Below are 26,575 nucleotides of genomic sequence, written 5' to 3'. Positions count from 1 at the left end.
TGATAATTATTTTAATCGATTTATATGCAACTGCCAGTGCCACTGCGACAAATGCCAAATTTGTAAATCACATCATGATTATATTGTTCATTGGGATTTAAAATGATCGATGGGAAATTGGACTGTAAGAAAAAAAAAAAAAAAAAAAAAAAACAATAAATAAATAAAAATAAAACAAAAAAAATTAAAGCGAGATAATTTCAATTAATAATAATAATAATTTCATTGAATACTAAACTGTCCTATTAAGAATACCTCTGCTTAAATAAACATGTCAACAAGCATGTCATGTAGTAAGCGTGTTTCAATTTAAGCATTTTCATTGGTATTAGATCAGTGAAGTGAAGAGTTAGTTGAAAGATATCAAAAGGATGCCAAACCTTAAGTCAATGTTCGATGATTTTTATACGCATATCGAATTTAACATTATACATATAACAAACGCACACATAGACACGCTTCATTCAATATTGCGAATGTTATTTACATAGCGCTTTTGTATGGCTTGGAAAAGTAGAAAAGACCATTAGGCCTTTCGCAATCGTTGGTAATTAAAACACTGCTACAGCTATATAGCTATATAGCTATCCCTTTTGCATTCGAGCTTAATTAAAGTTGAACGGTTTTATTAGTGATCCTTTGCTTTTGCTATGCTTGAGCACTTACATGATTAACAGCATCCGGATATTTTTGAGTCTCTAAACAAAATGAACCTTGTTTCACATATTTGGCATTTTCTTTACCCTTAAGTGGTATCTGAAAAAAAAAAAAAAAAACAATTCATTTAAAATAAATACAAAGGGATTTTCCTTTAAATTACATTTTTTTTCTATTTAATAAGAATTTTGTACAAATCATTTTAAATTCTTAACAATAAAGTCATGAACTATCGCATGGCTGTGCGAAGTAGTGTATAAGTGGCTGTGCGTGTTAGTATTGATTTCAATGCTCTTGTGCACTATTAAGAAGAGTAGTGTTTGTGTGATTTCTAGTAACCAACCACAAGTAACAAACATCACGTGCTCTACGTAACGTATGAGTAACATTTAATTTGATTTTTATGAAATCCAATCTTAATAAAATTACTCATACGACAAGCAAACAAACAGTTCTTATGGTAAGAAGGAATGCAAAAAAAAGCAAAGTTGGAAAAATGTGAGCAAACACCGTAATATTGAGTGGAAAAGTGCAAGCAATGCTGTAGTTTTTGTACCAATAACAACAACTATTTATATATATATATATATATATATATATATATATATATATAATGCTTCACTCACGTACATGGAAATGCATGTGTTTTTCCCAGAGATGTTACAAGACTTCAAGATGAGAAGGACAGATGAACAACTTGTTGGTGCAGTTGTTTGCATCATGCTAACGATAGCATATGTATGTGTATGTGTTTGTATATGCGCGCAAATATTTAAACGTACATTTACATAATAACATAAAATTATTATATCAACTGTCGAAGTATAAGAGCGTACTAATTTTATCATTCAATTTGTAACACTTGAAAGTGTCTATCAAATGGGCGTTATCTGTGAGTGGGCAGCAGCTATCTCGCTAAATATCACTTTTTCTTACATTTTGTAAGGTGCAGACATAATAAAGTTTTACTTAAAATAAACAAAAACATTTTTATAAAAAAAATTCTGCATAAATTGCAAGCCTTAAGAGACATAATTGCATGCAACACGTCGCTGAAAAATGCTTAAATTTTTTTTCTATCTATGTACGAGAACTATTATCCGAAAGGTCAATCAATGTAATGTCTCTTATTTGCCTTATATAATTTGTGCCTATCTCCAGTACGCATAACTATTTTCACCACTAAATAACGCGCGAGCTTATCACCCCCTCAATGAGTCTCCGATCTCGTACATATATGACAATATGTAATATCTGTTATTTCGCTCTATGACTATATTCGCCTTCCCAATCATTTGTTTGCTTATGTCATTATTAAACAATTCCAACAACGTTTAAATAAATAAAATAAATAAAAAATTCAAAATTTATAATAAAGTAATAAACGAGAAATGGAATGGAAATTTTCTTTGCTTTTGAAAACAAAAGTTTTCTCAATTTATTTTGCAGTGTAAGCGACTCATTTGACCCATCAGCATGAACGTCCAATGTTTGTATCGAATGCAAATTCGATATCTTAGTTGATGCGGTCGAGAGTATGTTTACGAAATAGGGAAACACTGGCGGACGGATGGGCAGATATCTGCACAAAATGGTTTTCGAATTTGATATTGATCAACGATATGATCAAGTCTATGCCCTTTACAAGATTTCTAAAGACCATCTTGTGATCTTGCAAACATTTGGACGAAATGAATATGCCTTCAAACTTTTGCATTGACGATATGACGGGAACTATTTTTTTTTCATTTTATTTTTTATTTTTTTTTTATAGAGAGATAGAGAGAGAGAGAGAGAGAGAGAGAGAGGATTAGCCTAAGGTAATGTATACCCAAGATACATTTCAAATGGAATAAAATTTCCTTTTATTTTGTTGTTTTAAATTACTATTACTCTCCCCCGCCCGCCACAACCTAACCTAACGATATTCGCGTTATATTTGCGCGCGTATGTTTCGTGTTATACTTTTACATCTGCACTTTTCTTATTAAAAGTAACAATAATTACTTAATGTTCGTTACTTACATATATATACATTTCATATTTAAATTTCGTGGTTGTGGAGAGAAAATGAAAAAGAAGAAGCAAAAAACAAAAAAAAAAAAGAAAAAAGGAAAGAGAGAAAAAAATTCCACCATTAAAAAGGTTAACGGCCAACCGGTTTTGAAAGTTTTCAAAACCTCATTATTAGTTTATTGTTATGTGTTTCCTGAACAAATTACCCTCCAAATATGTATAATTCAACTAACAAATGGGAGCGTAATTTAGCAACAATGGTAACAACTATTACCGTTGTTCGACTTTAATTGTAATAGACCGACCGACCGACCGACCATCAGCCAAGAGCAAACAACAATAGAGAAAAGGTGTTGCTGAGTAAAAAACCTCTCTATTATATTTTATACAAAATGCACATTAATATGTGTGAACATGTTGCATTGTTACTTGTTACGTTTTTTACGTCTTCTCTGTCTGTTCTTCTGCCACTTTTTAAAAATGAACCCGAAACCCCAACATTATTTTACTATATTTCCTGACGTTTAATGTGTAGTGTTAGCTAGTTGGTTGGTATATTCTTGTTTCGCAAAAATATAAAAGTCATGTAACGGCAAAATTAACATGAACAACATTGCAATGGAGTCGTCCTTTCCTTTTTCCATTTTGCATGAAATGAAAAGCAATTGTTGTTGAAATTGAAGGTGATTTTTAAATTTTTGCACACGCATAACAAAACTTATGATTTTATTGTTAAGTATCTATGTGGCACTCGCCAACCGCCAATCGCCTTAGAAGAAGAAATAACATTTGAACTATTCTTCTTCTTCATCGCACGAGTGTGTGTGTGTGTGTGTGTGTGTGTGTGTGTGTGTGTGTATGTGTTAACAAGTTTCAGACACATAATTTGAAATGAAAAAAAAAAGAACAAAGCATTTCAAAGCACTTCATAGTGCCATCAATTCTTCTCCCACGGACAGAAAGACTCTAATAATAAAAACACCAATTTTTCGGATTCCATTATAAAAATGCAAGCGCTGCTGATAAGAGTGAGAAGTGTTCCTATGTGGCTGAGCTCAATCGTTTTGCATACCATACCATGGTATATATACTTCATATCATATTTGTACGCGATTTGCCCGAATTTTTTATCTACCAGATTATCGGTAAATATGAGCGAATTCTTAGAGAGTTTTAGTGCATTTCCAAACTTGGAAACAAAATTTATAGCCAACCGTCAATCTATGCAATGAAAAGCCCTTAACGGTTATGGACATAGTTTAGGAAGAAAGGAAATTGTTAGTGAATTGATTTAGTTAATGTTCGAAATTTCGCAAGTCCTTGCATTTATTTAGCTGATCTTTGAACTGAAATTCATGAGAGAGATGGAAAACAATTTGAGATTAGGTTTTTGTCCTTGAAGAAAATATTCGCAATTTCAATATACCGTAAGGTAAAGAAATAAAATTAAATCGGTTCCATTATTCATGGTAACCAACAATAGATATAACCGATTGCGACTCCAGCTTGTCTTCTAGATATTATCAGATATCTGATAGACTCTCAAGTCAGTGCTCGCGGATTCAAATCTCAAGTGCGGTAGAGTTTCATTTCCTTTGGCCGTAGCTATAGCGTGTGCTCAGTCGGTAAAGGCATAACGCCTAACCACTAGATTGCGGTCACCCTTCTCCCTAATTTTTTCTTTCTTTCTCTTCGTTTTAATTAGGCTACAACTGTTTGCACCTAAAACAATAAAAAAATCCAAAGTTCGCTTATCGATGATAATCAATATTGTCAAGCGCAAAGGATACCCAAAAAGTATATAAAAATATCAAAAATATTCTGAAAATTGTTTTTAATGAGCGAAAAGTTGGCATTAGCTCAGATCCTAAAGACACACCAAGGGCGGTCTGTATTCACTATTTCTCATGAAAGTTTAAGCAAGAACAAACTTGGTCAGGCTTGCGGCGACCGTTATCTATTTGCAAATCTTAAAAGGATGCATGTGTGTAGTCATGTAATCATTTTCCCGCGTTTTTTTGCCTTTTTAATATGACCGATCACTTAGGGGACACGTTCGCTATTCGCGTAACACGATGACGCCCAGAAAGAAGGAGGAAAAAAGAAAGATAGTGGAGAAAGAGGGAGGTCGTGGCCGCAACCTAATGGGTGTGTCCCCAATCGAGAAGTGTGAACTCAAACGTACTGAGATAAAACACTGATACAATTCTTGCCTAGTAGACGATCCATGCGGATTTACAAACCAAGCCAATCAAACATAAATGAGTTCGATACTTTGAATTGCTAAGAAAATGTCTTCTTCGAACCCGTTCGCCCTCTTTTGATGATGCAGTTATGACACAACTTTATATTTATTAAGAGATTAACTTATGTTGCATTAGACAATTGCGGGGAAGTAATCGGTTTATGTCGATATTTAAAAAAGAAAATGAAAAAATCTTCATCTTCTTCCTCTTCCTCTTCCTCTTCCTCTTACTCTTCTTAGAAGCATAATTGTCTAAAATTACAATTGAATCAATAATTTTTCGCAGCCGCCAATGAGTCCAGAATGCTTTACTTGTTAATATATTCGTACAGTGGAATAAAAGTTGGCAAGTATTTTAAGTTTCGCTGAGGTCATTTGGCAAATTTACTAAATTAAATGTTCAAAGATTTTAATTATTATTATTGAATAATAATTTATACATAAACTAGTCAAAATTAGTTTTAATCAGGCAAGCTCGAATCTTAAATACCCGACGATCATATTTTGTTACCCGATAAAGGCTAACTTTTTGATCAGACAACTAAGCCAGAAAGTACACTTTTTTGGTCTAATCGTACCACACCATGTGTAGCATATCAATACCACTTACTATACAAGATTATATTAAATTTGTGTGTATGTATGTCACACTCACACGAACTTAAGAAAGGCTAACAATTAATTATACCGATCGATTTCGAATCATTGAAATCCATCTGGTCCATGTGTCTGTCGAAGGTCTGCCCATTTATTTTCGTGTTCATTGTGCAGTAAACTATCGTTTAAATATTTTTGTTAAACAAAGTAATAATTTTATACATAACTCTACTACGGTAACTTTATAACCCAAAAGGCGTGGTTATACCCAATGCAAAAAATGGCATTTTGGTAGGCGAAATGAATGCGATGCATGCGAAGCATGTTCTAAGCCCTCGGTCAGATAAATGCTATTGTAATCTGGTGGAAACATAACAGCGAGTAACGTCGAATACTCGATACCTTTCAACATTTTTCGCCTAATACGAAAGGTATGCTTTTCCCGAGAACCTTTACTTACACACAGGAAGAAGCCCAAAATCTAAATTGACTTAGTTCAATTTTATCAAAATTACTTTCTTCATTACCTAATTTGCGTCATAACGATTAGTGTGTGATATGAAGGAGAGACCCGACAAATTCGGTACAATTTAAAATATTTCCAACTAAAATTTGTTTTTATCATACCAAAGCGTAATTTGTCTTCAAAGATCATCTTTTCCGATGAAGATCATTTTCTACTCAATCAATGCAAAACGCAATCGTCATCCAAATTTCATACTCACTCAAAACTAGTTCATCCCCAAAGAGTCATAAAAGAGTGGACGAGTGGAGAGAAAGACATTGGGCCAATTTTCATTAAAAATGATCGCAAACGCTCACTGAATCGGAAATGACCTTCATCGTGATTTCGTCACGACTCCATGAGTCGTGAAATGACTTACTACTTCTCAGCTAAGCTGGCCGAGCGAATAATTTGAAAAAAATCAAATATTAATTAAGCCACCAAGGCCAAGAAGAAGAGATTTAATGTTTTTGGAATATTTTTTTTTCAAATTATTTCAAAAGTAAAGCGTAACACAAACAACGTCGATCAAGTTAAGCAACATTTAGTGGAAAAAAAAAACTCTTCGAAGAATTGGACATTCGAATGCAGGCTTGTAAAAGGAGCCTTGGTAGATAAATATGTTCAAGAGTTTGATATAACATCAATTTGCTTGCTGCAAAGTGTTATATAAATCTAATTTCAACCATAAAAGAGATCTATTTGTGTAAATTAACAAAAACGATAAAACATTTTATACTATACTATACTATACTAGTGGGCGAATCTTTCACTTGATTTTTAAGCTTGACAGGGAGATGTTGTTGCTATGAAAATAAATTTGTTGCATAATTCTGTGGTTGGACTTATGGACTGACTCAAAAAGCAAGAGTGGTATGAAAGAAATTAGGACTAAATGAGAGAGAGAGAGAGAGAGAGAGAGAGAGAGAGAGTCTGCGATGCACATTTGTATACCTCGTATAGTCATTTGAAGCATACGAAATTATTGATTAATAGGAATGAGCACAAATTGTATGTACACGTAAGAACATTATATTTAGCTTCATCAGCAGGAATTTTGAATACTCCCTACTTCTTATTATTCAGCCGGTTTCGAAAATTTTCTGATCTAGTATTTAGATCTAGATGTGTGGGCTTTATACAATGACAAGTAAAAAGTTTTGTAAGATATACTACGAAAACGCAGAAGCTACGAGAAACTACGCACGAGGCACTGGTTGAATACTAAAGCGCCCAACTGTCACATTCAGATAATACTAGACACGGCATGATGCTCCTAATCGCTCTGACATCACAGAATTGACAGGAATGTTTAAACTGAGGCGATAGGAGAATGCACGAAGAAAGTAAATCATTCACGTCTCATCATGAGATTCGCACTTTTGAAAGGCTTTTTTCGATTCTCCAATTAGGCATGTAGGCGTGGTCGTAAACGATGCACGACCATTTTCGAATCAGTTTGTAGCTGTCAGCCCGTCAGCCTTCTAGCTTCAAGTTCTTATAAATTTTATGCTTGTGACCTGGAGACATCTTCTGGTGTGTTTTTTTTTTTTTTCTCTCTGGCCATCGGAATAATAACTTTTGTATAACTCGCTTCCTGGGTCATGAATATATAGAAATAAAAAGAATAAATTGATTTATTTGTAAGAAACTTGTAAATATTTATACCACAAAGGAAATTTTCTCTTACGGTAGAAAAGGGGAAAGAGAGGACAAGCGAGACTTGGATTTCTTGAGGTAAAAATATTTAAATTAAATTTCGTTGTTTCTCAAACCTAACATTGTACCGTTAAATGAAATTTCATCTTCAATACTTGCGTTCTCTTGAGAATGAAACGAAAGAATGAAAAATTGTTATACACGAGATTTATGTTAAAGGCAAGGACGACTGGAACCAATCACTTAAATGCTCACTTACTGCACGTTTTACCATAATATGAGCGCAGTTAAATTTGTTTTAAATATTTAGAAAGAGCAAGGAGAAAGAGAAGGAGAAGGAGAACGCCGTAAAAGCCCCTTTCAAGGATTGAAAGTTTTACTTTTATTTAATAATGATACCGGTTCTTAATACGCAATGAAACCTAAATCACTTGTACACGCTTTTAATTAGCCATAAACTGTTTAAATATCAGTTGGGCGTTAATGAGACCTTATACACGCTCGCTATCCACAAATGGTAGGTAATAACAATAAAAATGTTTTTTTTTTTTTCTTTTATTTTTTTTTATTTTTAACTTTTTAAAGCATAAAAGCAGAACAGTTTTATATACTGTATACTGTATATTGCAAGTAATCAAGCAGAAAAATATGAAAGTTAAAAGCAGCAACAGAAAGCAACAACAACGCAAGAACAACAATAACAAAAAAATAGAATGCTTCTTTCCTCATATGCTTGGTTGTTAGCTCGTTTGCTGGCCATTAAAGCAATAACAAAGTTAACGCCATTTAGGCATCAGTGGTCAATAAATTGCACTTATTTAAGCTTAAATACACTTTGATGTTTGCTGTTTGTTGCTTTAATGCAGATTGTTTTAGCTTGGTTAAGCGTAGAAGAGAAAATGAAAAAAAAAATGAAAAAAAAATAAAAAAAAATAAACAAAATAAATACATAAATAAAAAATAAAAAGACATGAATAGCAGCAAAAGGTAGGTAGGTAGGTAGGTAGGTAGGTAGGTAGGGAAGTGAGAAAGTGAGGAAGAGAGAAAGATGGGGGAAGGATTGGGGTAGCGGCGAGATTTACACAATTTTTAAAACTTTAATTTATATGAGTTTACGTTGATTCCTCACCACTTGCATTCAGCCTCAAAGAACGTTTACAACCTGTTATTCGTTATTAGTTTGATTGGAGTTTACGGCTGAAAAGTTCTCCTTCTCTTTTGCTCTTAAGAATACTATGATGTTTGTGTTAATTAGAAACAAAAACAAATATACAACAAACAAAAATTGAAGCCAATACTTTAAAGCAATCATTTCTAGCGATTTCCATATTGAGCGAATAACTTATTTATGTATGTGTGCATGATACAAGTCTCTACTTACCTCTCCTTTGTTAACATCCGGCATATAGTTTGAGGTATAAAATTGCACGCCCGGTTGATTGCTAGCAATTTCCAACCATCTACCAGATTTCTGATGATAAGCTCTACAATTGCATTTATATATATATATATATATATATACATGTATATGATTGGTTGATTTAAACATTTCTCAGGAGAAATCTTACCTAGCGATTGTGGTTATATTGTTATCGTTAAGTTTTACGCAATAATTATCATCATAGCCATTTAACAATTGCTGTAACCGTTCGCCCAGTTGCGTTGGCTCATTCAAATCAAATAGAGTTCCAGCGACATTAATTAAACGACCAGTTGGTATCGAATCAGAATCAGTTTCGGTAATTTGATCGGCTTTAATCATAATGGAATGCTCAAGCATTGCTTCTCTACCAGCACCCTTTACATCGCAATGCATGGCAATAGCATAACAACAGTTGATTGTGTCAATTGCAACAAGAGATGTTTATGATTAAATTTAGCTAAGAAAATTTCAAACATTTCCAAAAACCCAACGGGTTTTCAAAAAAAGACTGTGACTACATTGTCTGTTAGTTTGCAAGAAAGAAAGAAAAAAAAAAAAAAAAAAAACAAAAAACTGACGAAATCTGTAAAGCGAACATCACCAGAGCAATTGGAAAGCTGCATACAAACTTACATTGATTGTTTTAAATTTAACTAAAAAAGGGCTTATAGTTAGCTTAGTATCAGTTAAACAATCCGTTTGTTAATAAACTTCTCGTTCAAGTTAGCGTAATGAGAACAGGGGCTTAGCATAATTGCTTTCCTACAATGCATCATGCGTACATCAAAAGCGTGAATTGAGAGCGGGCGTACAGCCTCTTTCGCTATTACTGCAATATAATCATAGTTTCAAAAGCTTACAATACATTATCAACGATTGCGACGACTTTAGTTTTTTGAAAACATACATAAAACTAATCATTCGAAAGTCGAAAGTTAGTTGAGAAACGCAACTATCAAGTCGTCTAGCAAGTTCAATCCTTAATGTTGTAGACCATACTTTAATTATGATTGTCATACGGTCGTAATTATGATGAAAGAGTTACAGAGAAAATGTGCTCGGACAACAAATTAGTTTTGCGGTTAATATGGCTATAAAAACAAAACTATATGGCATTAATAAGACTAAAAAAAAAAAAAAAAAAAAAAAAAAATTATATAAAAAAATGAAGTTGACTTCACGTACACGGTGCCGTCTAAAGAGAGGACCTTTTCAAAACAGCACATTTTAGAGGCGCTACCTAGTGATAACTGCCTGAGTTTAATGAATATATTCTATACCGATATTCTATCAAAAGTCCATCACGATCAGACAGATCGTGGATAACAATTCCCTGAGAAAGCACCGAAACTATCGGAAGATAATGCTTGTTAGCGAATATCTTCTCTATGCAGTTAACTACTGTTGCGGATTTTAATGTGGTTGAGAGCGAGACATTACTATGTCAATACTTGCCTTCGTATACTGAAAATGTGTGAAGCAAAAGCTGGACAGTACTTCAGCTATAATCCAAATTCAAGAGCGATTTTAGCTGCGAACTTTCCCAAAGTCATGAGATCATTTTATATTAAAGCGTTAGATGCGTTTCACTTGTTCAGAGAAGAATTAATGCTTTTTAATCATATGCTAATTTTGGTATTCGAAAAGTAACGGAACCATTTAAAGACATTGTTCTATTCGCTAAGCGACTCTTGCTTCATAAATGGTTTTTGTACCATTGGGCAATGTCGTCGAATTAAACGTAGATATGCAGGTCTCCAACTAAAGCGCTATAAAGCGCTGTAACTGCCAGTATTCGGATGACTTCCACGACGACATAACGCTTTTCGTTCTTTGGCAAATGCCCTTCTTCAAATTGATGAGACTCAAGCGGCCCTAAATGAGATGAATACTGGCGAGTTACGGCGATTCGTTGAAATGCAACTTTTCGCAACAAAATCAATCACGAATGTGAATTTTCGTAATCTTTGCACAATCCTTTGTCATCTCTCAAATGGTGCAAAACAATGCAAAACGCACACTTACGGACGGTCAAATGTTCCTTCATCTGTACAAAAATTGATTTTTTTAACAGACACATTTTTGGATATTCAATTCCGTTTCCATTAAGTTCAATGAAGATTTTGGCTAATCTTTGGTGCATTGCTTTAAAGTTTTGATGGCATTTTGACTTATTTACAACACTATAGTTCAGCTCCAAATTGCCAAATACGATTTGATAAATCGTTAATGAAGAATGTATTTTTGATGAAACACAGAGAGAGAGAGAGAGAGAGAGATAGATAGATACTAGAGAATGTGCTATTTTGAAAAAATCCTACTCACTTTAGGACGCACGTTGAATTATTATTGCCAATTAATGCGTTCACAATCCATATCGAAAAGATTTAAATTTTTCTAAATCTCTTACCTGATTGTTAAGCCACTTGTACTAAATAACATGCTGTATACACAAGTGTACATATATATGTATAGTTGAGCTCTTGAGTATTATATTTCCTTTGGTTTTCAATTTTGCTCGAAATTTTCTTAAAATGTTACATAATCTTCTTCTTCTTCATCGTCTTCTCCTTCATTGTCTTTTACTTCCGTAAGGTTTCAATTAACACAACTTTGACAATATCCTTCCGACTGTAACAACTTTACTATCAATTTTCTATTTCCGTATTTTATGCTTCTATAACACGTTGGCCAACACAACGCAAATAAGTATCAATCTGTTCTATCTTCGTTTACCAATGCACAGTCACAATATATATATATATATGTATATATATATATATGTATAGTTGTTTGCGGTGTAAATGAAATACTTACATGTCCGGCCAAATTGAAATAGGAATGATTTGTCATATTGACAATCGTTGTTTTCGTTGTCTTTGCCTGCATCCTCACATGCAGACAATTGTCTTCGGTCAATGTATATTTTACCGTTGCGGTAACTTGGCCCGGATATCCTTCATGACCAGCCGGCGAACAATGTTGCAATGTCAACCCATCGCCATTCGCTTCAAGCACCTGCCAATGCATTTTATCAAAACCAAGAAAACCGCCATGCAGCTGATGTCTATTGTTAAAATTTCGAGATACTTGAATATCTTGACCATTCAACATAAAATGACCATTAGCAATACGATTGCAAACACGACCAATTGTGGCGCCAAAATAGGGATTTGTTGCGGTTTGATATCCTACAAAAGAAATTTAAAGGTAAAGCAACAAAGAAACTTCATTACGCTTGATATGAAAGCAGCTGCGATTTCTCCCGAAAATTCTCCCATGCCCTTTGGCTTGATATCCCTTTGGTTATTGCTCTTATAATATTAATTGTATGACGCCGTTACGGTGATTGTTAGAATTTATGTGCGCAAAATTGTGTACGCTGCTTGTTTGTGTGTGTTCATGCGTATTTGTCAGACAACATCATTTCATATATTTATTAAAGTCTATCTGATGATATTCATTTTACATTGCATTCATAACGTTCGTCGTCAGTTTCCTAAAATTTTACAAGTGGAAAACAGTCGAATTGACTCTTTTTGACTGGTTAGATGCCTTTTGATTATAGATGGTTGACTGGTTAGCTGGGTTTTCGTTTTTTCCCCTATATAGTTTTTGGGTTTGTTGCTCTTCTCTATTCTGGCTACTCTTGCTAAGTAATACTTAATGTTGTTGGTTTCGAGTATGCTTCTGGGGTTAGCCAAGTGACTGACCTGACACCAAGACCAACCAAAAGCCAACCGAAAGGCAACCAACAAACTTTAAAACTCCTTTATTCTTGCATTTTCTCTCTAATTTTTTTTTTGCGTTTTTTTTTTTTTTTTACTTTTTTATCTTCTTTCATTACACGGATGAAGCAAATGGTGTAAATTAGTGGCTTTGCCGTAATGCTGGCATTTGAAATAAACAATATCTGTAGTCGTTGTAGTGAAAATAATAAAATGTCCAGAGTGAATGAAAAAAAAAAAAAAAAAAAAAATTGGATAAAATATTTTACACAAATTGTTGTTAAGGATTTGTCTTTTTTTTTTTTCTTTTTTTTTAAATGACGCAAATAAGTGGTGCCGAGATGAAAGTGTTTGTTAAGAAGACATTTTGCTTGTTTGAGGATAGAAAATTACAAAAGTTTTTTCACTAAACTAACAAGTATTGTATGAATGTTGCCGAGAATTGTGGAATCAAATCCAAAGCAATTATTTAAAGGAAATTTTTGCATATTTTTCGGTACTAAAGTCGATATCCTTATGCTTATCTGTCTCTAGCCGATATCAGAATGAAAATAGAAAGCGGCATCAAAATTCCAATGCATCTAAGATATATTGGTATCGTTCTATACCATAGAAAGAAATAACATTTCTAGTAAACTATCTCTACTTTAGGCCAAATATGGAATATATATCATCTAAGACAGTAGAAAAGTCACATATATATGTCCGCCTTAAAGTAACACTCATGACAATGAGAGATTACATCTCAGAATAATTGGGAAAAGCTGACTAGGAAGTTTTCACGCAGCCACCGTACTGCGCGGAACTCATTCCGTCCGACTATCATTTGTTTCGCTCTATTAAGAGCTCTCTTAACGACATATAAAGCTGACTTAGCAGGCGCACGCTTGACTAAGTAAAGCTCACTTTAAACGTAAGAAAGAAAAAAACACAGCCATCAACGTCATTTACATAACATTGGCGAGCATCTCAATTGTCGGAAAACCTATTTGTCAATTGCAAGTCAAATACAAGTCAGCAAAGCGTTTCCCATACCTTGGCCGAAACGACATTATAAAATATATCAATTTTTTTCGGCATATAAATTCATTAGAAAATCGTAATCGGAGTTTTCGATTAAATCCACGGACTATCACCTGCCGTCTGTATACGATTAGAGTTGCCAGAATTACATGGGTCTGAAGCCGTCTATTGGGCGAAAAGTCTTGTTCTTTTTTTTTATTCCTATTATCGAGAGGTGTTGACATTCATTTCATTTTTATCAATCTCTTTGCAAAGCCTACAAACAAACATCGTCAACTGCGTAATGAAGACTTTAGGTTGATTTAACTTTGAATGCTTGCCTGTTCATCACTTCACCTATTTGGATACGATTGAAACTTTTGAAATCGCCAAACCTGAATATTTGCTTTTTTTTTTTTATCTTCACACAGCTATTAGCCGAACACAGTTCGTAAAACCTATAAATCAGGACGAAATACTTTAAAGAAAAAAAAAAAATGAAATTTGAATAAAATTTCTATATATAAAACTGAGCCATTGACTGACACCAGTAACTGACTCTATTGTACTATTATCTTAGTTTACCCACAAGGCGAATGTTGTTGAATCTGTATTCATTTATATGAAATTTTTATGTAAAATATTTGTACTTGACAATAGATTCTTCAGCATGTTACATTAGGTACATTGGGTGAATCAGTGCAGGTTTCTTTGAGTTGCACTCAAACATCAAGTTGAAATTAAACAAAATTTACTTGTCTAACAAAATGCTGTCGTCCTTTTTCCCATCATTTCTCCTTATAACCTTAGTGTTGTCAGATGAAATTGTGAATTTCTTCTCTTGTACACACGTATGTATATATACATATATGTGCGCTGCAAATTTTGCAAAAATATTTATTTTATATATATTCACATGTCTACATATATGCAAATATATTTATATGTATATATGTATGCATGTACGCATGTATTGTGAGGTGCCAAAGTCGAACCCTCGTTTTGGCCTCACAGGTTCTCCGTCTCTGAGGAGGGGGTGCTAGAGTTAAGTTAGGCTAGGTTAGTGGAAGTTACTATAAGAGCATCAAGTAGAATAAGAGAGCTAGAGTTAAAGTAGGATAAGAGGGCTCCGGCAGAACAAGTTAGACTAAGAGTAAGCTAGGATTAGGCTAAGAGAATCAGAGAAGTTAAGGAAAGAGAAATTATAGTTAGTTACGTAAAATTAGCTTTAAACCGAGGTCTAGTTAAGTTAGGATAAAGTAAGTTAGGGGGAGTCGGTCGCGAGGGTCGCGAGAGATCAGAAGTCTCGTTAGGCTTGCAAACTAGAAAAACGGAGTTAATTTTTTACTCGAAGTGAAACATGAAATAATAAGTTGTTGAATATTATAAAGAAATTGACATACCGTGTATGAATTTCTTGTGGAAAGCAACCTAGGACCGCTGAGCTACCCCAGCCCCTGGTATGAGCAATTTAGCCCTCACAGTATGTATGCATGTATGTATCTATATATTTATAATATTGATTGAAATGATAAACTGTCGCGAAGTATCAATATGCACATCGGTTAAATAGGTTGACTTTGGCATTTCTCTATATAAAGGAACGATCTCATAGATAATATTATTGAGTTATTCAGTCTGTAGAGGCCCAAATCATGGAACATGTGAAGTGCTGCCGGACTCAGTGCACTCATTAGATATATAGCGCCTTCTGATTAACATTGGTTTTAGATCGACGGATAGCGCGCGGATTCGAAACGCTGAAGAAGTACGATATGGGATCCAATTCAATATCTTTCCTTCGACACAGTATCGCCATGTTATCAGAAAGATGGGGAAAAAGTTGATAAAAATTATGGAAAATATTTTGATGATTGCACCGAGTTTTCTCAATAAATGCCTTTTTCAAGTAGAAAAACGTTCCAATACATACACTTACTATATATGGATGAAGTACGCTTCATGTCCTCACACGATCTTATACTCACCCGGCAAACATATTTCATTTGAAAATTATACACAGTTTTGATAAGCCTGAGTAACCTAACGGTTGCGTAGAAAAATACATTTTGCCTTCTATCCGCATCAGCATTCGTTCGAACGCAAACTTAGAGAATTCATTACCGAAAAAAAAACCCAAAAAACTAAAATAAAAAACAAAAAATTGGTGCCGAAATAGATAATGTATAGGGAATGGGCAGATCAGATGTACGATCTGAATATACTATATATTAGCTCGCGATTGATATTAGAGCAGTCGACTTTTGTCGGATTAGTTTTTTATATTTTTTTTCAGTTTTCCTTTTACTGTTCGAGTACAACGACATAGCATGCATTGTATGTAAGAAGAACACACTTGTCAAGTGCATGACGTTTCTCTAAAAAAATTCCGAATTGTGTAGAATATTCCGAAATTGGATACTAAATGAAAAAAAAAATTTTTAATGCAATAAATACTAACCTGCAACATCGTCATATCCAAGAACAATATCGTCTATCTGACCACTTGCATCCGGTACCTTAATAGTGGTTACGGTGGCACCCAATGTACAAATCTTGTTTTTTTCATGTTCAAGTGAAACGTGTCGCCCAACAAACGCATTTCATTAAAATTCAATGTGTATGCGTGCGTTCGTGTATGCGTGTGTGTTTGAGTGTGTTTATATCCGTTCGCGTTATTTTAGTTTGTGTTGGGAATTGTATAAACATCAGCCGCAGCATCGGTTGGCACATGACATGGGTTATTGTTGTTGGAAGATGTTGTATGTTTTATTTGCAGTGCAATGGCAGTAATGGTGAAGGTTGAATACATTGTAGATAATCGCCAAACGGAGGAAAAGAAGAACGAATTATAAACAAAGTAAACAAATTGAAGATTGCTTTACAAAATCAACTAACTATCTAAAGAAGTTTTTAAGGCAAATTGCTTTCCTACAGACAGGTATAAACATTTTTGATTGAATCTTGGATAACTGCCATATGGGATTTACAATTTCTTGAAGCAAAATTTAATTTATAGCAAGTCAAAGGCACTGTGTAAATATAGACATATACACACACATATATATATATATATATATATATATACTGAAAAGTTTCCAACCTAAAGATGAATATTCCATTAGATGTCTAGAAGTGCTATAGAAATATGTTTGCGCGTTACGCGTCCATAAGTATTCGTTAATATTTCATTATTTCAAAAATCTCACTTCGAGCATGCAATGCTTGCTTGACTTGACAATCGTCTAAACGTATCGATTTGAGACTTTTTTGTAAATATAGAAAAAATTGATTATCATTTGGTCATTAAGTATTTGCTTTTTGAAATCCAATAAGCCTACACAAATTAAATGCGAGTTAGACGCTGCGCACAAGAAAATTCAAATCGAAACGTGGCCGTACCAGCTTGCAGGATGATGTGGTCATCAGTCGGACGCGACGCCCCCACCAACAAACATCAAACCGCACTGGACGGCCGTCGAAGTAACGTTAGAGAGATAGCAGAGGTTATGAACTTGTTCATAAAATATATTTATTACCTATTGTTGAAGGGCATGTTCGTTCACATTGGTCTAACAATACTGCGTCAAAGGCCGATGATACAATTATCTGCATTGAAGCTTCAGTTTCTGTCGCATTCATCTTACTCTCCAGCGATATGAATTATCTGTTTGTCAGAAGACCCTGCGAAATAGTTTTGAATCGCACGTTAAGACCAGTTCAGAAAGTCGAGCAAAAGGGCACCATTTAACCCTTGCAGGAGCGACTATCATGATGAATGAAGACAAATTTAACATCAAAACAAAATATCTTTCTTTTTCTTACTTAGTCCTGGAAATTGTTGACCGACACAATTTGGCCTAGATGTTATTGTCGCATTTTTATAGATCAGACTGCTTTCGATGTGTATTAGAGATATTCAAAAGTAATCAATCAAAGAATTTGCTTGGCTTTAAATTCTATAACGATCGTATTCCGAAGATCATATTCGTCATTGCATAGAGTTTTGTTTTCCTGTGGCCGGTAATAACGAAGAAAATCTAGAATCTTTCTATAGATCGATTAAGGATCAATATGGAGCATTATTTAAAAAAAAAGAAGAAAACATTGAGTTTTTTAGAAAATGCAAGCAGTCAGCTTAAGTCGTATTTTGCTTTGGATACCCTAGAGGGCGATTAACTATCGCTGCGGCCAATTAAGAGATAAAGATTTATTTCAGATTTCAAAGTAATTTATTGCTTATGGCTCGTTCTAATAGATCAAGTCCATTCGTTACCATCTTTGCAACGACTTGGAAAAGAGCCCAACACTTTTAAACTAATGCGATTGTTTAGCCACAACAGCTGTTTTGTGAACAATTAAACACTAGTTTATGATTGCCTAAAGCATCTCTCGCATTCGTCCCGATAGTCTGAAATCTCTTCTTCTTTTTGTTAGAGTCATTTGATTTAGAAAAGTACGCATTACGGGCAGATGTATGGAAACGAATTAAATTGTTACTTAAATCAAGGAAAATTACGATAGAAAAACCAAAGAAGAGAGAGAGATAAAAAAATTCCTAAAAAAAAAAAAAAAAGAAAAGGATTGTACTCTAAATGTAATGCATCTGTCGTTTAGATTTGTGGCCAATATGTTTTTCTATGCATGGGAGTCGAGTCTCTCTTTATTTTCTCTCATTTTATTTTTTTTATTTTTTTGAACATAGTAAGAAGTTAATGGCCAGTCGTTATTAAATAAGCATAGAGTGTAAAAGCTTTAAGCTCTTACTTAGATGAAAGAGAAATACTATCGGCAACTAGGCAACGTTTAGGTCTTCTCCTTAGGAATACTTCATCGTAAGAGATGCATGTTTTAATTTATAATTCATTTATTCTTAGATTTCTTCAATTTTTACTCTACATTCATGTTTTTCGATTACATTTATAGCAAATAAAGCAAAGCCATTGCCCTATAAATTCCTATACATTTAATCTATGCGAGTGTGTGTAGGGTATCTTGAAATAGTTTTGTATTTTCAATTTTTCATTGTTTTTTAAGCCAATTTTGCTTGTTTTTATTTGGATTTTGATTGGCAATGAGAAAAAAAAATATTCATTTAGCCTTTATAGTTTATTTAGTTACGTAGATAGGTATCCATCCTTAATCTTATGTCGTCTGTCTACGTGTGAGAATGAAAAAAAAAAAAACAAAAAAAAAAAGAAAGCAAAAACGAAAGAAAGAAGACTTAAATTCGAGATTTTCTATATTGCATTTTGCTCCACTATTTATCTTTTCAATGCTCTTACTCTTGTTGATATTTTCCATTAAAGTTAGCCTGAGTCTCTTCTCTCTCTTTTTCTACGTGCATGCCATTCTGCGATGTGTATTTTCAGAGGCTTTGTTTGTATTATCGAGTTAAATTTGAAAGGGATTGCGTGTAAAAAGGTTTTATAGAGATTCTTTTGATATATTGTAACAACAGAACAGACACACACACACATATATATATATATATATATACACACACATTGTCAAGGAGAAAGGGAAGCAAAAAAGAATTTTATATTCTTGAGCTTGGGCCGAATCTTTTCTACTACACACTACACACTACACACTTCTCCTTAATAGATGGAGCCACGGATCCATTCACACGATATCATTTGAACATTTAGTATATATCGCATGTACATATATTTTAATCGGCCCGTATGTATCAACTGAAAACCACACCTTTCCGTAATTACTAATTAAACTAATTTTCATTTCCATTTCCGTTAAGGAAAAATGCGGCTCTAAATTGAACGCTTTGTTGACAAGACTAGGCAGCTATAGCGATTTTCCAAACTTTCCTCCTTGCGAGAATAATAAGAGGTTAACAAGAGATGCAACTTGTTCTTCTTAACATACTTTCTCTTGCTTTTACTAATTAAGAAATATATGTACTTTACTCGATCTCTGGATCATATTTTCATATGGTAAAATCATATCGAAAATCAATCTAATATACCTATTGTTGTGGGTATAAATGAACGAAAAAAAAGAAGCGAAAACCCCGAAAGACAGAAAACGAAAATGAATTTGACGCTTGTATGTTATTTTCTCCGGTTTTTTTTTTTTCTCTTTATACGTACGGACATGTCATTTTCACTTATTCTTCTTAAGGCGATTTTTGTATCAAGTAAGGGAGAGACGTTTAAGATACTACCTTAAAAAATTGCTTTATAAAGCGCTTATCAAGAAAGGTTATATTAAATGTGCTGGATCGTAAGTAAACAAACAGGCATCCTATGGGTCTTGAATCATTTGAAATAATGATCAATGAAAACGTTAGCTTACGTTACGATATCGAAAGTCGAAATAATCATAAAGCAAATTAGGTGAACCATTAAAGCTAAATATCGATAGTAGTGTCATTATGACGGATCAAGTGAATGTCGTGTAGTGTACTACGGTGTGTTCCGACGAAAATAAAAACCATCACGAGAGAACGCTATCCATCCATAACAACTGATGCAATTGGGACGAAGAGCGAATGAAATATGACAAAAATCCACTTGACAAACCGTGGTCCTACAACGCAAAAGTCTTTAAAGAAACTAACCTGAAATGCGTCGCCCTATCCATTGCGTCTTCTGATTAACACGGTGGCTTATTACCTGTTCGAGCAGATCGTTCGTTTCTATGGTGATAGCCAATGAATGGATATCTTCCTTGGATAGATATCCGGTATGCTTTCTTCGCAGGATTGATGTTCTGCCTAAGAGATAGGGTGAATGATCCCTAGTGTTGAACAACAGCTTGAATGGAATATCTTATGCTATTTTCTTTTATTATACACATTATTATACACATTTTCGGATAATTGATAAAAGCTTTTATACAAATATTAATCACTTATGCATTTATCAAGATAAGAAGTAGAAGAACGGGTGCCTTTCCAAGATGATTCATGACATGGGAGAGTTTAAATCTAAGGTCGCGTTTACGTCGTGCCTATTAGAAAATTCTGTCTTTCTTCATTACTTCAGTTCATATTTCTTAAGTAATTCTGTTTTTCTTTTCTAACTGACTAGTAGTCACCATAGTTAGTTAAGTATAGTAACAAATATCTAATATAACGACACATATATAACAGATTCTGTTTATACAGATATACTAAATTACTTCTAAACGATGGTGTGTGTAAATATTAAATTTGGAACACACATTTTTTTCGAGCCTAGAAGATTTTCTAAAATCCATATATATATATATATATATATCCTGCCTCTCCTCCTCTACTCCTTTACAATATATTCAACATTAAACGGAAATTAATCTTAAATCTATTCTTCACTTTGACGCTGATCCTGGCTAACACCATGCTTGACATGTGTAGACCTAAAATCGTCCCAAATCGGGGCAAATCGATCGAAGGACACTTCTGCAATACCACGTAAACTGAGACCGAATAGGAATAAAAAATTGATTTTTTACTCTTTACTCATAAACTAACCACAGCAGATAAATCTACAAAAATTTTAATGTAATTGGGTGCTATGGGCGATGATGTTGTATCTACGTCTGTCCAGTATTATATTTTTTTAATACCTTTAAAACACGCAGAAATAAACTTCACAAACCTCATAAAGTATACAAATCCATGGTTCATCTTTGCGTCTGTCCGTCTCCCCAACAATGCAATACACGCGGTAAACATTCACAGAAATGAAGATATCGCCTACAAAAACGGGGAAAAGAATTTGAAGGATGGACAGACCAACAACGGTTACACGTTTTCATAACAAAAATAATGAACACCTTTGCTTTTCGTGGTTTTTGCTCATTACTCATAAAGTACAATAGTTTCACTTTTACTCTGAAAATGGGAAAAGTTAGCCGCCACCCCGTGCTTCCCCGTTAATTAAAAAGCAACGAAATCGATCAAATTTCAACTGTTAAAAGACCAATCGACTTTGTCTGAACGGAAGATAATTGATACATATACTCACCATTAAAGGATAAGGATACATGCAAAGCCCTTACAAAGCATATGTAGTCTTGATCAGCGTCAAACTTTGAATCGATCTAAGTATATATCTTTGTCCATCTGTCCTCTACAGCTGTAACAAGGTGATGATCAAAAAAAGTGAGAAAAGAGTGTAAGAAATTGGAGGAGAGGCTAATCGGTAAGTGCACATGTCTTTACCGACTAAGCATTCACTATAGCTATCAGCAGTGGCGACTCTTATCTACTCGGCTAAACGACAAATACAACGATAATAAGTAAGAAAATTTATGTTCAGGAGTGACCAAATCTTTTATACACACCTTTTTTATCTTAAAAAAAAAAGAAGAAAAAAAATAAAAGAAAGCAAAAAACTAAATTTTCGTACTCTGTAATATTGGGTGAATGTGATTGACTTTTTCATATGCCTGTAGGGTGGGTTTTAAGGAACGAGCAAAAGACCCAGAAAGCAGAGTTGTTCTCGGTTTATATTGCACTGCCGGCTTATTCTTGGGCCAATTTGGCCCATCTTTAATATCAAACAGCGTGAAAGAACTTCGAATGTTTAGACTAAGTTTACACGCGATATTTTCATTTTTTGCGACCGACAGAATTACGCGAATGGGCAGGTGAGTAGGTGGGCAGATAGATATGCTTGGATCGATTCAGAATTTGAACTATACAGGTCGCCCGCATGTTCAAACAACATAAGGACACTCTCATTCTTCGGATGGCAGCGGATATGAAAATTTCTTGCGTACGTTGGGTGGATTATCCTACTTGTCCCATATATTAGATAATCAATATTTCATTTATTAGAAAAAGATGACGAGTGCAAAAGATTCGGTCAGAGACGAATATCAATTTCTTACTTGTTATTTTTCTCCGTTTTACTTATTTATTTCGTTTCAAGTTTTTGCTGGAAATTGTAAAAAAGTTTTTTTATTTTTTTTTCTTGGAATAATCTTAAGACCATCATAAATTTTACTATAAAAGAAAAATCGATCTATAAATTTTAAACCAATATTCAATTGAAAACAAACATGTTGCTTAGGTACAAGTTGAAACTTTACATTTTTTTTTGGCTATTTCTGCTACCTCAGATTCGTAGTCAGTCAGCATGCTTAATGAACTCATTAAATCAGTTAACAGTACGCTATATAATATTGCAAATGCCATTAAAACCTAATGAATGTTGTCATGTTGAATCTGTTTTTGTGCGATCTTTTTTATGCGATTTTTCTTTGTTTTGTAACTTGCTGTGCGATTTGTTTTACGCAACTTTTTTCATGCGCCGTAAGAGGAAGAGAGAGAGAGAGAGAGACAGGTAGACTAGGTCGACTTGTATTTAATTGTCTATATTTTGAAAATATCTCCACGTTTCAAATACGATATTAAAACTTTTCAAACTCTTTGGTTAATTATCTAGTTTGCTTGGAAAAACACTTGGCCCTATTTTTCTCTAGTATGTTGCGACAAATCATTTCCTATAATTAGTTAAGAAATTTGTGAATATTTTGATATCCTACATCACTTGTTGTAGGAAAGTGTAGTAAGTTTGCGCGTATGATCCAACACTCAGAAGGGTTTTCATTATACCGTTTAATCCAAATCGCCTTCCGAATCAACCTAAGCTTGTCTGTCAGTCTATCCGTTTGCCCGTATTGTTTTCTTGTACTTGATTTATGGGAGGCCATTTTTGAGATATTTTGATGAACAGAGAGAGATCAGATCACTTTTTCGATATAAGATCATATTGTGAAAAGGCATTATATGTAATAATTGCAGGCTAGGGATTTAATATAGTGTTTTTTGGGGAATTTTTCTGCAGTCTTTATCTATAGCACAACAACAATAGGTTTACCTGCATACGTATTGCAGTAAAATGCTTATTAATTTGTGATAAATAAATATACTTATGATAGTTAGAATTTGATTGAGAAATGAGTTTTTTATAGCGCTTTATATCATAATGTAAATGTGATTTATTTTATTAATGTTGCTTAAACTAAAAAAATTTCTCATCTCAAGAACACTTCATGCAATGCACTAAACTATTGCTCAATTGTTATTAAATATTTATACAAAGATGTCAAATTAATTAACCCCTTGTTTATAGTGCCGTTAAATTCAGGTTAAATGGTCTATAAATTTTAAATTAAACAAAACAGATTTTTTAACCCTTACAAGCAAAACATAATCATACTTTATAAAGTTAATGAATACCTTCGCTTTCCGTCTCTTTTGTTGTTTTGTTTTTTGTTTTTGTTTTTTTTTTTTTGTTGTTTTTTTTCTTGCTTTCTAAAGAAGTAGTAAATAATTGATAAGGAAAACTTAAGTTAATTAGTTTTCTTTTAGAGTATGTGTAACATAATACGATTTGTGTTTTTTTTTTTTTTTCTTTTATTTATTGACTTCTGCATAAAAAGCATACCACCGTTCGGTATTGAATGAATTTAAAAAATAAATAAATAAATAAATAAACACAAATTGTAATGAAAAAAAAAAAAAAAAAATTGCTTTCTTTTTTACCAAACTATTTGCTAATTCTCGAAAAAGGGTGAAAAAGTAAATAAAACCAGAGAAAAAGAGCTAAAGAAGTAGCGAATAATACTCTCGTCGTCTTTGAATGAAAGTAAATCTCGTGTATTCCTTGAGGTCAACTAATTTAATAAACACTATTCATGTTATTTAAAAGGCAGCGACAGCATGGGAGCAAGAATTCCCTCAGGTCTTGATTTCAAAACGCAACTAAAGCCTTATTATTTATACATTTATATATATGAAAGAGAGATTTTTTCATTCATTTTTCGCGATCAAACGCACTTACGAACACATCAAATAGGTCTGTTTATCTAGACGAAGGCACTTGTTCATTATTGCACTCGAACTAAAAGAAAAATAATAAGTAAGAAAATTATATTCGGTTTCGACCGATTCTTTTACATTTATATATTATAAATTTGCATATTTCATAACATTGGGTGCGCGTGGCTGATTTTTGATGTTACTGTAGAATAATTTTATAGAAATTTATATCGTGTGTTTGTTGTAATTTATGAGCAACGAGAAAAAAACACGGAAAGCAAAGGTATTCTCAGCTTTGGTCATATAGACAAGTTCTTTGACCTAATTGCACCATTTTCCAACTCTTTTGCGAATGAGAGATACTACATAGTTGGGTAGACCGATATGTGGACGGAGTAGCAAACAGACAGATGGACGCGCTTAGGTGCGGTACGAGTTTGAGGTTGGCCAAGAATTTGTATACTTTATGCGGTTTCTGAAAGGTATTGAAAAAAAAATTAAATTTTAATGCACTATAATATTGAGTAGGAGTAGGTACTACGCCGTTGCCCACAGAATATGCGTTCATATTTTTGTAAATTAATCTGCTGTAGATCAACAGAGCAATAAACAAAAAAAATCTCAGCTCATATATTGACCAAAGGTCCATGCTGAGAGACTAGACAAAAGTTAAGCGGCAGTAACTCAACTGAAAACCCAGAAAACCTTTATTCGCCCTCGTTTAGGATTCCAGCAACAAAGCTATGCATGACGACCTTGAAATTGCATATATGTATTAAAAAATCATGTGCAACGCTTTTCTTTAAAATATCCAAATAACTTGAGCAGTCGCGTAAATCTCTCGCTCTCCTTTGACAATACTTTCTATGGATGAATCCAACGAAATAAGATGATTAAACACATACGTCAATCCATTATTTTATAACAAAAGTATTTTGGTTCGTTAAGGTCGTTCGATGAACCCTTGTACATTATGATGTCATATATATATATATATATATAGCGTATATATGTATATATTGCTTAGTTTTGATTAGATGGCATCTATTCCTGCACTTAATTTACGATCAAATTGGGATATGTTTGTGATTTTTTCACCCTTTTATATCAAATTTTAAGCTAGAGAGCATTCTAACAACAGAAAGCAATGGACGATATAGGAATGCACTCTTATAAAGAATCTACAAGAAATATATATATACATATGTATGTTTTATACAGATTAATATCATTGAGCATTAGGAACGGGAAAGCCATCTCAAATCTCTCATTGCTAAAAAGTAGATCCATTAATGCATATGTAAATAAGTAGCATAAGATAAGTAAAATAAATAAGGGAGCACTCGACTTGAGGTGACCTTTTGATGACTAGTTCACACGTAAATTATGGTCAAATATATGTTAAACTTCTAGGGCTTATTCGTTATTTTGTCTAGACCTAATAATCGCTATTGGCGAATAACTCTTTCATTCAAAGCGAAAATCAACAATGTTGACGATCCTGAAAAATCGATTGGAAACACGATCTAGTGTGATCAAGACAATATTGCTTAATAAAATTTTTTCTTAAACATATCCGACCATCATGTACAACAAGTAACATAAGCAAGTAGGAATTATTGAATAACATATTCTTTATCGTCTCAAGCTCGAATTGTTCAATTTGTACTGCGTTCTACCTTTCGTAAGGAATTTTTATATTACCTGCACTGACATTTCCGTACTGTTCGCCAATGTAAAACGTTTAATTTGCTCGATTTTTTCGGTGAGCGGATTAACGGCCGTACCAAATACGTCTTCAACTATACGCGCCATACCTGCCGCTACTCTTTTATAATTCACAAAAGAAATAACACTAAACTTTTACAGAGATAATTAATATAAAAATGAATTGAAAGCCGAATGTTATGTTGTGTTGTTATGGCTTGTCAACAACCGAAACACTGGCTTTTACGGCTTAATAAACTTT

General features: G+C 33.6%; 1 protein-coding gene across 2 annotated transcripts; it reads right to left on the bottom strand.

The window, feature by feature from the left end:
* On the bottom strand, positions 1-26,575 carry LOC119638536 (galactose mutarotase). 2 transcript variants are annotated; one of them, XM_038035406.1, is made up of 7 exons: positions 26,311-26,575; positions 16,294-16,387; positions 11,920-12,293; positions 9,248-9,477; positions 9,061-9,163; positions 667-756; positions 1-122 (listed from the first exon to the last, which is right to left on the bottom strand). In XM_038035406.1, the coding sequence occupies exons 1-7, from the start codon at positions 26,419-26,421 to the stop codon at positions 21-23; spliced, it is 1,104 nt and encodes a 367-aa protein (XP_037891334.1). In that variant the 5' UTR covers positions 26,422-26,575; the 3' UTR covers positions 1-20. The 2 variants fall into 2 exon arrangements, with proteins under 2 accessions (XP_037891334.1, XP_037891340.1); XM_038035412.1 differs by lacking the exon at positions 1-122 and adding an exon at positions 425-604 and having other exon boundaries at positions 26,311-26,574.

Source organism: Glossina fuscipes, unplaced genomic scaffold (genome assembly GCF_014805625.2).
Source record: "Glossina fuscipes isolate IAEA_lab_2018 unplaced genomic scaffold, Yale_Gfus_2 0, whole genome shotgun sequence".
Classification (NCBI taxonomy): domain Eukaryota; kingdom Metazoa; phylum Arthropoda; class Insecta; order Diptera; family Glossinidae; genus Glossina; species Glossina fuscipes.
This window is presented reverse-complemented; position numbering and strand designations above follow the sequence as displayed.